General features: G+C 37.9%; 1 protein-coding gene across 3 annotated transcripts in view; it reads left to right on the top strand.

Moving 5' to 3' along the window:
* The first annotated feature begins 55 nt into the window (after positions 1-55).
* Positions 56-14,732, top strand: part of PSME4 (proteasome activator subunit 4) — a 106,252-nt gene continuing 91,575 nt past the window's right edge. The window contains exon 1 of one of the 3 annotated variants that reach the window (XM_058278569.2): positions 56-312. In XM_058278569.2, the coding sequence (XP_058134552.1) occupies positions 71-312 (242 nt within the window). In that variant the 5' untranslated portion in view covers positions 56-70. Of the gene's footprint in view, positions 313-7,425; positions 7,555-14,732 lie in introns of those variants that run through there. The other 2 variants (XM_071208839.1, XM_071208838.1) reach the window with 2 other exon arrangements.

The following is a 14,732-nucleotide window of genomic DNA, read 5'->3' as shown; positions in this document are numbered from 1 at the left end:
CGGAGCCCGGACAGGGGTGGGGGTCGGGGAGGGCTAGGGTGGGAGGGGCTGGTGGGGTGTCCGTGGGCTCATGGAACCGGCGGAGCGGGCGGGCGGCGGGGACCCCCCGGAGCCGGGCGGGTGCCCCTGGCCCGGCCCGCGGGGCTTCGTCCCGCAGAAGGAGATCGTCTACAACAAGCTGCTGCCCTACGCGGAGCGGCTGGATGCCGAGTCCGACTTGCAGCTGGCCCAGATCAAAAGCAACCTGGGCCGGGCCGTGCAGCTCCAAGAGCTGTGGCCCGGAGGCCTCTTCTGGACCAGGAAACTCTCCACGTAAGTGTGCGGGACTGGGGGCCGGAGGCGAAGGCTCGGTGGGAAATGCTTACGGGGGCGGCTTTGTCCACTCCCGTCCGGTAGGCTGGACCTCCACCACTGCCCCGTCTTTAGCCGGTGGTCCCGTGCAGTGGCCCCAGAGTCGTGACCCAACCCTGAGAAACACAGACCACCTGCCTGCCATTTTCCTACGGGACCTTTCCTGTCCTCACCAGCCTTCCACTGTCTCCCTAGCTGCTTCTCCCCAAGGGTTCGGTTGTTGTCTTCTGACCTGCGGGGCCCGAGAGAGCTGGAGGACACCGTGCCCCCAGGGGAAGAGATGAGCCGTCTTCGAGGGTCCTCCTTGGATCTTTGCTCGTGAGAGAGGATTCGTTTTTTGGGGGAGGAACTCTTGACTTCCCTGGGTTCTTTCTTCCCTTACGGGTCCCCGCCTCTTCAGATCTCTCAATTCGCGTCTAGTAACTTTTTGCCCTCAGCTTATGAATGGGAAGGAGGCCGTAGAAAAACTTTTGGATTCTGTGTTTTTTGTTTTTTTTTGTTTTTTTTTTTGGGGGGGTAGTGAATGTTCAGACTTTGTGAATTTGATTGAAACGATTGATTTCATAGCAGCCCTCAGCGGATCCCTGAACAGTGCACTTGCCATACACTAGACGTTAATGTTGTTCTAGAACCTGGGGTAAGTGTATGTTGTCCGCGTTGTGACATTTCCTTTGGAAAGACCTTTACAATATTAAGGCAAATAGGGAAGAGAGGTGTCAAATTGTCCAAGGCGTTGTTAGTGTCAGGTTTGTGCTAATTTTTGAGTCGCTCAAATGAACACATTATCTCTACATCATTTCCTGGAGTTCTGTTCGTGTGCTTACTGTAAACAGTAGTGTCACTGAAATTAGAAAACAAACTAGTAAAAATACTGTGTGTGTTGGGGGAAGGAAGATTAGAGACTATTTGCTAGGGGAGATTCTTCACTGTGTCAGAAGAACTTTTAAAAAATGCTGTAGCATATTTGATTAACTGTACATGAAATATAATAACGTAAGCTCATGGGTAAGGTTATGGATAGTTGAATACACAAGACACAAGTCACTTAGACAGTGTTTACCCAAATCTGCTGAGTGAACTGGATGATGACTCAGGGTTTTGTAATACAGTAGTCTTCTCTAGATTTCACTAAGGGATGATTTTTATCTGCCATTTATTAGGTCCTGTGACAAATTTCACCCTCTTAGGGAGGTGGGAATAATTACTTTTTTAATTTAAAAGAAGCAAAACTAAAACACTTAAATTTGCCCTCTTTAAAGAGTAGCCATAAAATGTCAAGGTTAACATCCCTCTTCTTGACCACAGTGTAAAGAAGTTTGTGGTGTTGGGATCCATAGGAGACGTAGGAAGAAAAAGGAAAGCAATAGGGAAAAGAACCAACCACTTTTGCTCAAAACTGGAAAAATCTTTTATAAATGATTAAAGTTTAAGTGAGTCTACTAAGTGTTTGTATTCCTCTGGCATAGTAAAAAGCAAGTTATATTGTTCATTCCAGTAACTCCCATTGTGTTAGATTTGCCAGAAAATACTATTGTTGTTTTTTGTTTGTTTGTTTGTTTTGTGTGGACATAACAAGCCCCTTTTAGATGTACAATATGTAAATAAACCAGTGTGTTTGTACCTATCTGGTTGGGATTTAGGAATCTAGAATCTACAAAGGCATAGTTGAGCATTGTTTTCTGAAATATTATCAGGTTTAGTAAATTAGCAACTAGGGCTAAATACAATGGAGACAACCCTTGGGGAGTTTAGGGCAGCATTGCAGCTAGATGGGCTTAATATCTATGAGCCCTTGACCACTTGAGTCTAAATAACGGGCAAGAATGCTGTCAGGTAGGATTTTATTTTGGAACAGTGGTTAAATACTGCAGACAGATTCTTGGGATTGTATTTTGTGACATTTTGAACTTAGTGGGGCATGTTATCATCCCGGGTGTGTCTTCTCCTAAGTCATGTTAAAATGACCTGTTTATAGTTGTGCTTTTTTTTTTAAGCCTTTGTGCTGCATAAGTTTACATCTAAATAACATGGGAATGTGTGATATTAGCTGTCAGTTACTTGACATAGTGATCATATTTATATTTAGTTCTTTGTAGAAGAATCAAAAGATAATGTATATAAAGTCTAGTTTTAGCCACCAGTGCTATTGGGGGAAGTTATTTCATCATGTGCTTCAGTACTCTTGTGAGTGAAAAGGAAGAGTTGAACTAAATAATTCCCAAGAACCATTCCTGCTCTAGTATTCTATGATTTTATTTTTGTATTCTGCAAAGCCTCAAATAAGCCAGGGTCTCTCTTTCTACCGGACTGTGTGAGCAGTTTGTGAAGGATTGGAAATACTGGCACAGATTAAGTACATTTTTAAGGAAGACCAGGGTATATAGACTCCTAATACTTAACTCTATATTTGGCCCCTTCTTTTTGGGGGCATTTTACTTCATTTCACTAGTTACTTAATTCTGTTTCAATCATTTCAATGCTTTTTAAAATTTTTTTTGTAGAAGACTTGCAGGTCTGTTTCGGATTTCTGTGAAGAAAGATTGTTTCTGTGTATTTTAAAAATGGGCCCTGTAATGTAATACAAGGTCTCTTGTACAGACAGTTTAAAGGATTAGAAGTGCTTGTTCAAGAGAGATTGTGTGATGTAATACATCACAGGGCCAGTTTTTAAGAAGGGAGGAAACAAATTAGAGAAGTTGAGGAAACAAAAAAGGAAGGCGTAAATAAGTGGTCTTTAGAAAACTGCAATAAGGACAGCTTGTGGGTGCTGTGAAAGGTATCTGTGGGAAGGGTATGAGATGATAATTTATATGGTCCATTTTAGAGAGTGAAGAGAGTTGGAGAAGATAATTCTGAAACTTTTCCTCTAGTCCTCTGGACTTTTAATGAGAGAGTCTGTCACATTTAGTCAGAAGACTTCAGTACATCTATATTCTCTGCCAAAAACATTATCAACTTTATCTTACCTAACCTCTCCAGTGGGATTTCAAACTTAAATTTAACAATAGACTGCTTTATAAAAATTAAATCTTAAATATAAAATTGAGCTCCTTAGGCAGATTAAATGTGCACTGATTTTTGCCTTTTTAGCATTTTACTGATAATAGACCCTGAAGCCTGCTCAGGGTTCCAAAGTTTACTGTTTGAAAATAATCATTGGGCAGGATGCTTAAAGGTCTTTCTAGCTCTTGTGTTCCTTTAAACTGGTTTGGAAGGGGAAGAAGAAAAAGTGAATTGGCTTCTGTTTCCTACAAGCTTATCCCATTCATGATCATTTTTATCTTTTGTTCTTTTTCTTTTAAACAGAATTTTGGTTTCAGTATAATTTATAATTGAGTTTGGTGTGATATGAAGCAAACTAAGATCCCTGTTTGTTACAGTAAAATGTTATATTTTGTGCTGTTCTATAATGAAATGACTGTATTATACTAAGAAATCATTTTGTTTCTAATTAAATTGTGGTTCCCTTTAGAATAAAATTGTAGTTGTTTAATTATTATTAAGAATATTATGTAGCCTTCCTGGATAAGAATTGAATCATCCCAGTTTAAACCATATAATATTTTTAATTTGATTATATAACCACTGGACACTGAAGTTTAGTCAAGGTATGAGCTTTGAATACAATGACCTCCTCTTCTGGAAAGTATTAAGTAACCACAGGAGTTCCCAAATTGATATCATCTTGGTGTTGGGGAAGAAAGTAGAAAATGCTAACTGCTGAATTTGTTTGTTCTGAAACGTGATGTACTTTACAGGGTATCTAATGTTTGAGCAATGAAATTGAAGTACACAATAAATACAAGTGCTTTTTATTTGTAAAAGAATCTTGAAATCTTTTGACAAGTCATTATCATATTCATCTTGTGAGAGCCAGTTAAAGTGGTAGAAGAAGTTTGTCTATTATTAAATGTCCACATTTTAAATGGGAACCAAAATTTCTTTGTAGTGGGAAAGTTAGTTTTCCACAGAAAAAACAAAGAAATGAATTAAATGATCTGACAGCCTTGTATGATAATGCAATAAGATATCTTTCTTATTTGCTTTTTCATAGCAGTCATACTTACTTTTTTCAAAAATATTTCAAAATATTACCAATTTCCAAGGACTCTTCTTAATCATTCTTTTAAAATACCTTGTCAGTTTATGCATCACTAGTTAACTGGCAATTTTTGCCAGAATCTTGTCATTGGGTGTTTGTGTGATTCTTATTTGAACAGTTTTCTAATACCGTTTGTTTATTTATTTTGCTTTAAACATTTTTTGACTATGGAAAATATGAAACATAATAAAACAAGACGGAACAATATAATAAATCCCCATATACTCTTCTTCAACAGTTACCAACTCATGGCCAATTTTGTTTCTTCTGTCATCTCACTCTTCCTTTCCCCTACCATTATTTGGAAGCATATTGCTTCATTTATACATGTTTCCAGTATGTATCTAAAGCAAAAGGACTGGTAGTGGGGGAAACACCCATTGTACCAATAACATCAAACCTAAAAACGTCTAACAATAACCCAGTAACAATGCAATAACATGATCAACACCAATAACATCAAATTCTTTTGTAAAATTTGTGACTACACTTCTTTCCCCCCCCCCCCCCCCCCCCCCCGACATTTCATTTGCATTATTTTTTTGTGTACTTTGTATGGGCTGGGCATGGTTTTGTTTGTTTGTTTTTTTAAACAAATTTTATTCATACATATTAATACAACACAATTCCACCCAAAGTATATGGTCAGTGGTATTTGGTATAATCACATAGTTGTGATTGTTTTTTGGCACTTGATATATATCAGAGAAAGATTTCTGTCCTCTGGGTTTTTTAGTGTGTTCCTACTCTTAGGGTACATTTTTGTTCATTTAGAACAGACCAGCAAGGTGGTAGCTACATCAAAAAAATTTGGAGAAAGAAAATATAAATTCTAATTGAATTACTTAAAAAAAAAAGTTATTCTGACCAGTGTGTTTTAGTGCTTCACACTGAGGCACTGATAAAGGCAGCTAAAAAACAACAAAAAACTTCCAGCTCTTCTAAGATCTGAATGTATCATTTTAAAAGTTTTCCTGAGTGTTCTTGTTAAAGTGTTGTAAAATACAACTGGCTTTCAAATACATGTTTTCAGTTGAAGTGAAAGAGAAACAAACTTAATTTTATGATTTTTTTACTTGTTTATTTCAGGGAAGCTTATTAGTTAAACAAACAAACCATATACACACAACTTCTAAGCCATTTTTTCTAATTGTGGAACCTAGGAGTTAACTTTTTTATATTAAGCGAGCCTGACTCCCCATCCCCGTTATTTTTTATTTACAAAATCCAAATCTAACCTTTGTAGAAAATTGAAGTGTCATTCATTCTGTGTGAACAGAAAACTGAAAGCATGGTAATAAAAGCACAATTAACCAGACAACAATAAAACCCTACATTCATTGAGATCCACGCTGGAATGTTTAAAAGCAGCACATACCATAAAATATTCCCATTTGGAATCTTGAGGTTGGCTACTTCCATATTCAACCTACACTTAGATTTCTTCCCTTTTAGTGCAGTATCTTTTGATCTCTTGTTCATGCTTTTATATTCTTTGTATACATATCTTTCTTCCTCTACTATGAGCTTTCGTGAGATCAGTCTTCCGTTATGTACCTCTTCTCCCCTCTACCTGTAGCATTTAGTACAGCAGTGTGAATGTTCGTAGGTACTCCATATTAGAATTAACTTTTATGTTCTTTATAAAGTAAAACATGCAAATCTAAGGAATTTTAATTTTTACCATCAAAATGGAGAAAATGAATCTGGTATGAGATCCATTTTAATACTGGGTTCAAAAGAAAGTATATATTTAGCTAAAGCAGAGGGAAGGAGGATTTTGGTTAAAGAAGGGAGAGTGGAGTGTTTCATAACCTAAAAGAGCATATGTGGAGGGTGGGGATTAACAAAGTAGAGAACAAAGCATATTATGTTGTTTGCATCAGGGAGTTTGAGACTTTCATTTAAAAATAAGTCTGTAATACTGTTATGGTTAAATATTTAGTATTACAAAGTTTAGAGTTAATATTTTGTTAGATGAACCATAAAATTCTGGTGGCGGAATCATCTTTTTATGCTAATTTGACCATCAGAACCAAATTAGTAAAAAATACATTGCTTCACAATATCTAGAGTTTAAATTTTAGAGTTTAGAGTTATAATAAAGGCTTTTTCCCTTTCCAAGAGAAATTGAACACTATTGCAGCTGTGAAATGGGTTGGGTATAAGAATAGTATTGTAGTTGGAAACACTAAAGATTGCTTAAGAATTATTAAATATGCTGTATAATCTTACATTAGTATAAATGGAATGTGTTAGTAATCTTTAGGCTGTTATATGTGGGTTTTTCATTTTATTTTCTAACGATTTTCTTTTTTAAGCTAAGGATGAACATGTGAAAGTTTTTAGAGCAAGAAATATAATGTTATTTTGCATATGAGTGTATATTTTCAGGCAGATATTCATTTCCTTATTTTTCTATTCAAATGGATTTTAAATGAAGTTGGGAATTTAGGGCAAATTCCTGAAGAGTTTAGTCAGGATAGTTTGTGTTCTGGGGAAGGTAGATTACTTCTAGAGATTCCAATAAATGTCAAGTTTCTGTCAACAGATAGCATACCCTAATTCTGTGTGTGGCGGGAGAGAAGTTACCATTTTACAAAGCCCAGAATGAATTAGAAATATGAAAGCTACTGATGTAATACAGGTTTATGCCTGTATTTCAGATCACATATCAACATCTATTTATTGAGATATAGAGATACAAAGGATGAAAATGAAAAATTACAACATTTAAAAAATATCAGTAATCTGTGGGATCTTACAAGAGAGCATTAACAGATTGTTAAATGAATGGCATAGAAACTACCTATCATATGTTAAGAGCTTAGGCTGTGCTGGCACTATGCTAAGTTCATTATTTCATTTAATCCTCACAAACAGCCCTACAAAATGTTAGGTACATTTATTATCCCAATTTTAGCAGTTGAAGGAATGAGGCTTAATGAGGTTGCATAGCAGCAGACTTGCCTAAATACCTTAGAGCTCTTGCTTGTAAACACTTTACCAGAGGAAGGAAAGCTCCTGTGGCTGTGAAGCCTGGGAAGTTCACTCAGGGGAAGGAGAACTGCAGTTGAAGCTTTCAGGTAGGATTTGCACAGGTAAGGAAGAGCTAGGAGAAATCCATTCACTGTGGGGGGAACAGAGATAAGACCAATTGCATTAACCATACACCTGGTAAAATCAGTACCTACATAGTATCATATTGACTTAATTAGTTACCTATCTCCTTCTCTAGGGTCTATGCTTCAGGGCTGTTACTTAGTTTTGTTTCATTGCTTGTTGCATGTCTGGCTCATAGTTAACACTCAGTAAAACATATCAAGAAATGATTCCCTTTAATCCATATCTCAAAAGAGAAACAACTAGGAAAAGAAGAGAACTAGCATTGTTAGGGTTTTTTGGGTTTTGTTTGTTTTGAGGTACCAGGACTGGGAATTGAACTTGGGGCCTTGTATTTGGGAAACTGGAGCTCAATCACTGAGCCACATTGGCTCTCCTGAGTTGGATTTTTCTTTTGTTTGCTTGTTTTGTTTTTAGAAGGCACTGTATCAAACCCAGGACCTCCCATGTGGGAGGTGGGTGCTCAACTGCTTGAGCTACATCCACTCCCCTAAAAGGGTTTTTGAACTTCATTGTACAGAAAATGGGCTGGAGTAATTTTAAGAAGGTTCTTTTTCCACCTTCAATGTAGGTCTAGGATGGAGTCCAGGAATTTGCATTTTTTAAAATGTTACCCTACATAATTCTTTTTTTTTTTTTAATCAGAGAAGTCCTGAGCTTACAAAACAGTCATGCATAATGTGCAGAATTCCCATACATCACCCCTTCACCAACACCTTACATTGTTTTGTAACATGTTGCCACTAACTACAGTCCATAGCATACACTTGGTATATTTTTTTCCATACACCCCCTATTATTAACACTATGTATCAGTATTGTACATTTGTTATAGTTCATAAAAGAACACTTGTATTTGTACTGTTAACCACAGTCCATCTTCCACTGTGTTTACTGGTTTACCATGTTATATAGTGCCATTCCTTGTACATTCTTTTATAAAGTATATACTCAGTGGTCCTCACTTTCATCACATAGTTGTGTGGTCATCACCCCAGCAACCCTTTGAATTTCTTCCTTAGCCCGAAAGAAAAAAATCCCATACGCCCCTATTATTAATAGACCCGTAGCATTGATGTAGTACCTTCTTTGACACTGATGCAAGAATATTAACAATATTGCTGTTAACTATAGTCCATAAGTTATGTTGTGTTTTCCCATGCATCATTATATTCTTACCACCTTTTTAAAAAAATTTCTTTTTCTTTTTTTTTTTAACATTAAAAAAAATACATGAGGTCCCCATATACCGCTCCCCCCCCCACTCCCCTCACCCCACTCCTCCCATAACAACAACCTCCTCCATCATCATGGGATATTCATTGCACTTTGTGAATACATCTCTGAGCACTGCTGCACCACATGGTCAATGGTCCACATTATAGTTTACACTCTCCCCCAGTTCACCCAGTGGGCCATGGCTTACCACCTTCTAATAGTGATGTACATTTGTTCTAGTTCATAGAAGAACAGTCTTGTATTTCTATTAATCACAATCCTTATCCACCTCTGGGTTCACTGTTACCCTATGTAATTCTTTTTTTTTTTTTAAAGGTTTATTTTTTAAATTTATTTCTTCCCACCCTCTTGTTGTTTTACATTTGCTATATCTGTTTGTTGTGTGCTGGTCATCTTTTTTAGGAGGACTGGGGCCTCCCATGTGGGAGGGAGGCACCTAATTGCTTGAGCCACCTCTGCTCCCTGCTTTGTTGTGTCTCATTATGTTTTCCTCCTTGTGTCTTGTTGCATCAGCTTGCTTTCTTTCTCGTCATCTTTAGGAGGAACTGGAAACCAAACTCAGGACCTCCCATGTGGTAGGTGGTTGCTCAGTTGCTTAAGCCATAGTTGCTTCCACCTATATAATTCTTGATGTATGTGATCCTTGGATCACATCCCTACCTATCCCCCTCCCCCAAAAAGATAAATCTATACTCCATTAATGTCTTCAGTTGGATTCTATCTATATCTTTTTTTAAAAATTGACATGTAACTATCACACAGTAAAGTGTGTTGAGTGTAGTAATTTCAGTTTGACACATTTTTATGTATATACACACTTGTGGAACCACCACGTAGATTAAGATGTAGAACATTTCCAGTACCCTATAAAGTTCCCTCTTCTCAATTTCTCAATCAATACTTTGCCCTCAGAGATAACTACTGTTCTGACTTTAGACACCATTGATGAGAATTGCCCATTCTTTAAAAGGGAATCACACAATATTCATCCTTTTGTGTTGAGCTTCTTTTGTTCAGCTTGATGTTTGTGAAGTCTACCCATGATTTTGTACATTCCTTTGGTTGACATGCACACACATATACATATTTATATCCCAAGTAGTGAAAATCTGGGTCTTACTGTAAACCTTTGTTTAGTTTTACTGAATAATGTCAAGCAGTTTTTCCAAATTGGTTGTAACCACTTTATATTCCCACCAGCAACTTTTGAGAGAACCTGTTGCTCAGTGTTCTCACCAATGTTAGATATTGTTAGCCTTTTAATTTTAGCATTAAAATTTGATGGATGTGAAGTAACTTTCTTTAGTTTTAATCTGCTTATACTAATGGGTAATGATGTTGAGTACCTTTTCATATGCTCGCTGGCAATCTGGATGTTGTGTTTTGAGGAGTTCTTGTCTGAGTCTTTTGCTCATTTTTTATTGGGTAGTTTGTGTCTTTTCCTTATTGATTAATAGGACTTCTTTGTGGATATAAGTTCTTTATCAGATAAATCCATTCCAATATCTGACTGGAGTTTTCCCTTTTAATTGTGTCTGTGAATAAAAGTTATTACTTTTAATAAAGGCCAACTTATTTTTTTTCTTTTGTAGTTAGTGCTTTTTGTGTTTTTTGGTAAGAAATCTTAGCCTGCATTTTGTGAAATGCTGAGACAAGAACCACTTGCTGCTTACAAGAAGCAAGGGGAAACAGTTTCTGAGGAATCCCCTAAAATCTCTAGTTTTGTCAGCAATTTGTTCTGGCCCTTCTGGAAAACCCACTTGTTCTTTTCTTTCAAATTACTTAAAAAAGAATATGTCAATCACTGCTTTCCGTAATAAATGAGGAATAGTATTATTATAGTAGTTCTATTTATCTAGTAAGGAAATTAGGAAATTTACTGACCCTGTAGAGTAGATGGCACTGAATTAATAAACTTCATTTTTTAAAAAATTTATTTCTCTCCCCGCCCCCCCCAGTTGTCTGCTTCCTGTGTCCACTCCCTGTGTGTTCTTCTGTGACTGCTTCTATCCTTATCCATGGCACCGGGAATCTGTTTCTTTTTGTTGCATCATCTTGCTGTGTCATCTTGTTGTGTCAGGTCTCCGTGTGTGCAGCGCCATTCCTGGGAAGGCTGCACTTTCTTTCGCGCTGGGTGGCTCTCCTGTGGGGCGCATTCCTTGCGCGTGGGGCTCCCCTATGCAGGGGACACTCCTGTGTGGCACGGCACTCCTTGTGCGCATCAGCACTGCGCGTGGGCCAGCTCCACATGGGTCAAGGAGGCCTGGGGTTTGAATCATGGACCTCCCATGTGGTAGGTGGACGCCCTATCCATTGGGCCAAGTCTGCTTCCCATAAACTTCCTTTTAAAGTATTAAAATTTGGATTTGGCAAATTTTATAGCCCATCTATTTTTTGTAACATATAATGTTAAACGCACAGTTGTCAATCTATTGTAGTAAAAGTAATGGGCTGTAGCTAAGTTTTTTCAGTGGCTTTAGAGCAATGTTTCTCCTGTTTTTCCACAAAAGTATTCCTAACCACTGAGAATGCATGCATAACCCCTGGGACACCTGGAGTTCTGGCAAGGCCTGAACAGCAGCCACCTGAAAAAAAAGAGAATATTATTTGAGCTCTTTTTTTTTTTATCTTTTAAAAAACTGACAAGTTTTGTTTTCATTTTAAAATGTAATTTAAGTGATTCTAACTCTTAAGGTTGGAGTAAAATTGAAATAGTTTTCAGGAGTCTGTGCCATATTTATTCAGTGGTTTTGAAGTATTTCTGGCAGCCTGGGCTTAGGGAATATACAGATTGTCTTCATTAATCCATTTTCTTTATCAGCCCAGAGAAGTAAGAAACTTTTACAGTAATGACTGGCAGTCAAAACAAGATTTCTTGTGTCATTGTTCTGTTCCTCATACTATCAGCCTGATATTCCTAGAGCAAAATCATGGGTTTAATTCTTACATGGGCCAGTTCGATGGTAGATTGAGCATCTATATCTATATCTATCTTTCTTACTGTCCAAAATACCTTTTGAAAGGGTGGAAGAAAGCCAAATAAATTCAGAAGTACTTGAGAAAATAAAAGAATGCTTTTAGTGGGCCGAGATTTTGGAAGATGGAAGTATGTAGGTGCCCTAACTTTAGAGGTTAAGCATATGTTTAATTTTGTCTTAGCTGGTGGGAAGGAGAAATGTGCTACATATCATACAAAGGATATTAATGCTATCTTCTCTGTTAACTTACTAACTTGTTTGTAAAATGACCCTTCTCGAGGGGGTTTTTGATTTTAAGTATCTGATAATTTTATTCTAAATAAATTTTGGGTTTTGTGTATCTCTATCCTTAAATATGCTTTGATTAGCCATTTTTACTTTTTGGGACACTTTTTCCTTACATTTGATTATATCTGATACTTTTTAATACATTTTTTTCTCATGTAAAAGAAAATTTGAAAATGTGTAATTTTGAAATAAAATGATATTTCTGGAAGTAACTTAATTCTAAGTTAACTCTTGGAAACAAATGGTGTAAGATATATAACTGGTATTCTTTCAGGATTCTAAGTAAGTCTTTTACATTTTTAAAAGGTCCTTATGACTAATTGAGTAAACTTCCATATCTGTACTCTTTTGTTCTCTTTACTTTTAATTATGTTATGATATACTGTTTTGAGTAGTTTCAGGAAGTTATAAGTAGGTGATTATCTTGAATGAGTTTTTGCTTAGTGAAGGAAGGAAGCAGAGGAGCTTTTCTGAGGTTATTTATGATGAAAGGCCAGCTGAGCATACAATAAGATAGCAGTATTTTAATTGGACATTAAATGATGATGAAAATTCAACGATCATTTTAAACCTTTTGTTATTAAAGTATAAGTTAAGAACTCATTTTGTTTTCCCTTGATTAAAGTACATAAAGAATAATTCTTTGCTGCAAAATGATGAGAATGGATATAAAATGATGAGAATGACTATAAAACCCTTAACATGAAAGGAATTTGAAACTGTCAGCCTGTGTGTGTATTTGGTTGCTGAGACTGTTTCAAAGTGGCAAAATTGAGGGCAATCTGAGAAAAGAGAATTCGAAAGTAGCAACTACATTTGCCAACAGGTTTATGTTTGACACACATGCATAAAACCTCCATCTTTTTCAGTGTATTTGTCAAGGGGCCAAGAGCTCGATCATCAAAATGAGTTATTTTGTAAATTACAATGTACAGGAACAACAGAAGGAAAGATACTTTCTTGGCTGAGCAACTGAAAAGCATTTTGTTTAAGGTCCATATCAGTTTGAAATGGGAGGACCAGTTTCTCATGGCCTTCATTAGCTTGACTCTTCTTTTTGGGTTTGGGTGGCTGTTTTCTCCAGTCCTCCTGCTGCTTTCTTCTCTTCCTTTTTCTCTTCATCCTCCTGGGAATAGAGGCCCCAGGATTTCTGCATACTTTCCTGCATGGCCCCAAACTGGTCTAAATAGCCTGACTTCTTGACATCCTTCCTGCTATGCAGGAAAAGGCTGAACTGAACTGTTCCTTACAGGGGCCACTGGCCATTCCCCCAAGGCATGGACAGTTCCAGTTAGTGTCTCTGTTTGGCAGTTATCAGTCTGTACAGATAGCTGGGATTGTCAGCCACTAGCTGCTCTGTATTGCTTGGAGTTTCACGGTCTTTGGCCACAAATGTGATTTGACCTTCCCTTCTTACTGGCAGTTGACTATTGCTGCAGTCTGGTGCTCAGACCTCACAGCCTAGGCGGTGGCTGCTCCACACCAGGACCTCTCAGGTGGGGCTTGTGGCTCCCAAGCCCTCCCATCCAAATCTGCCAGCTATGCCTTACATCCCCAGCCTGGCCCCTCAGCTGGGCCAGCACATATGTGTGTATATATATATTTAATTTTTATTTGCATTTATTGTATGCTGAAGTTATTCCCGAGCCATAAGGTTTTGTTTCTTATGGGATATCTTTTTCTTCTGTGCTACCTCCTCTTCTGGTTTAGGAACAATTTGTTCTGTTTCAGTAAGCATCATCTTAGTATGGCAGGGGGAGCTCATGTATGGGTTATTCCAACCATGAGCACTCTAAGTACAACAGCACATCTTGGGAGCTTTGTTCACCTGGATATGCTCAATGACCAGAGAATCTACATCTAAACCATAGTTGAGCATTACTTTCTCATTTTTAAGCACATGCAACAGAAATTCAGCACTCTTTTTTGGGCCACCAGCCCTGTGTCCAGCCCCACCGTTTTTCCTGGGCACACCTCCCAACACCACCATTGTAGTGTCGGAATGGCACACAGTGCTTCTTTAACGTGACATCTCTCAGATACTTGGTGGCTTTTCAAATATGCATAACCTTGATGGCCTGGTCATTTTCCCAGGTGTTCTTAAAGTGAACACAAAAATTTGAATTCTTGATTTACATGATTTTGTGAGGTTTTCTGGGTCAAGGGAATAGTGAACCATTTTCAAAGAACATCTTGGGTAACATATGAAAAAAGAGCATGTATGTTTTTATTTTTTATTTTTTTAAAGATTTATTTTTTATTTATTTCTCTCCCCCATCCCCCAGTTGTCTGCTCTCTGTGTCCATTTGCTGCATGTTCTTCTGTGACTGCTTCTATCCTTATCAGTGGCACCGGGAATCTGTGTTTCTTTTTGTTGGATCATCTTGTTGTGTCAGCTCTCCATGTGTGCAGTGCCATTCTTGGGCAGGCCGCACTTTCTTTCACACTGAGTGGCTCTCTTTACGGGGTGCACTCTTTGCGCTTGGAGCTCCCCTACGCCGGGGACCCCCCTGCGTGGCATGGCTCTCCTTGTGCACATCAGCACTGAGCATGGGCCAGCTCCACACGGGTCAAGGAGGCCCGGGGTTTGAACTGCGGACCTCCCATGTGGTAGGTGTACCCCTATCCATTGGGCCAAGTCTGCTTCCCCA

Source organism: Dasypus novemcinctus, chromosome 17 (genome assembly GCF_030445035.2).
Source record: "Dasypus novemcinctus isolate mDasNov1 chromosome 17, mDasNov1.1.hap2, whole genome shotgun sequence".
In the NCBI taxonomy this organism is placed as follows: Eukaryota; Metazoa; Chordata; class Mammalia; order Cingulata; family Dasypodidae; genus Dasypus; species Dasypus novemcinctus.
This window is presented reverse-complemented; position numbering and strand designations above follow the sequence as displayed.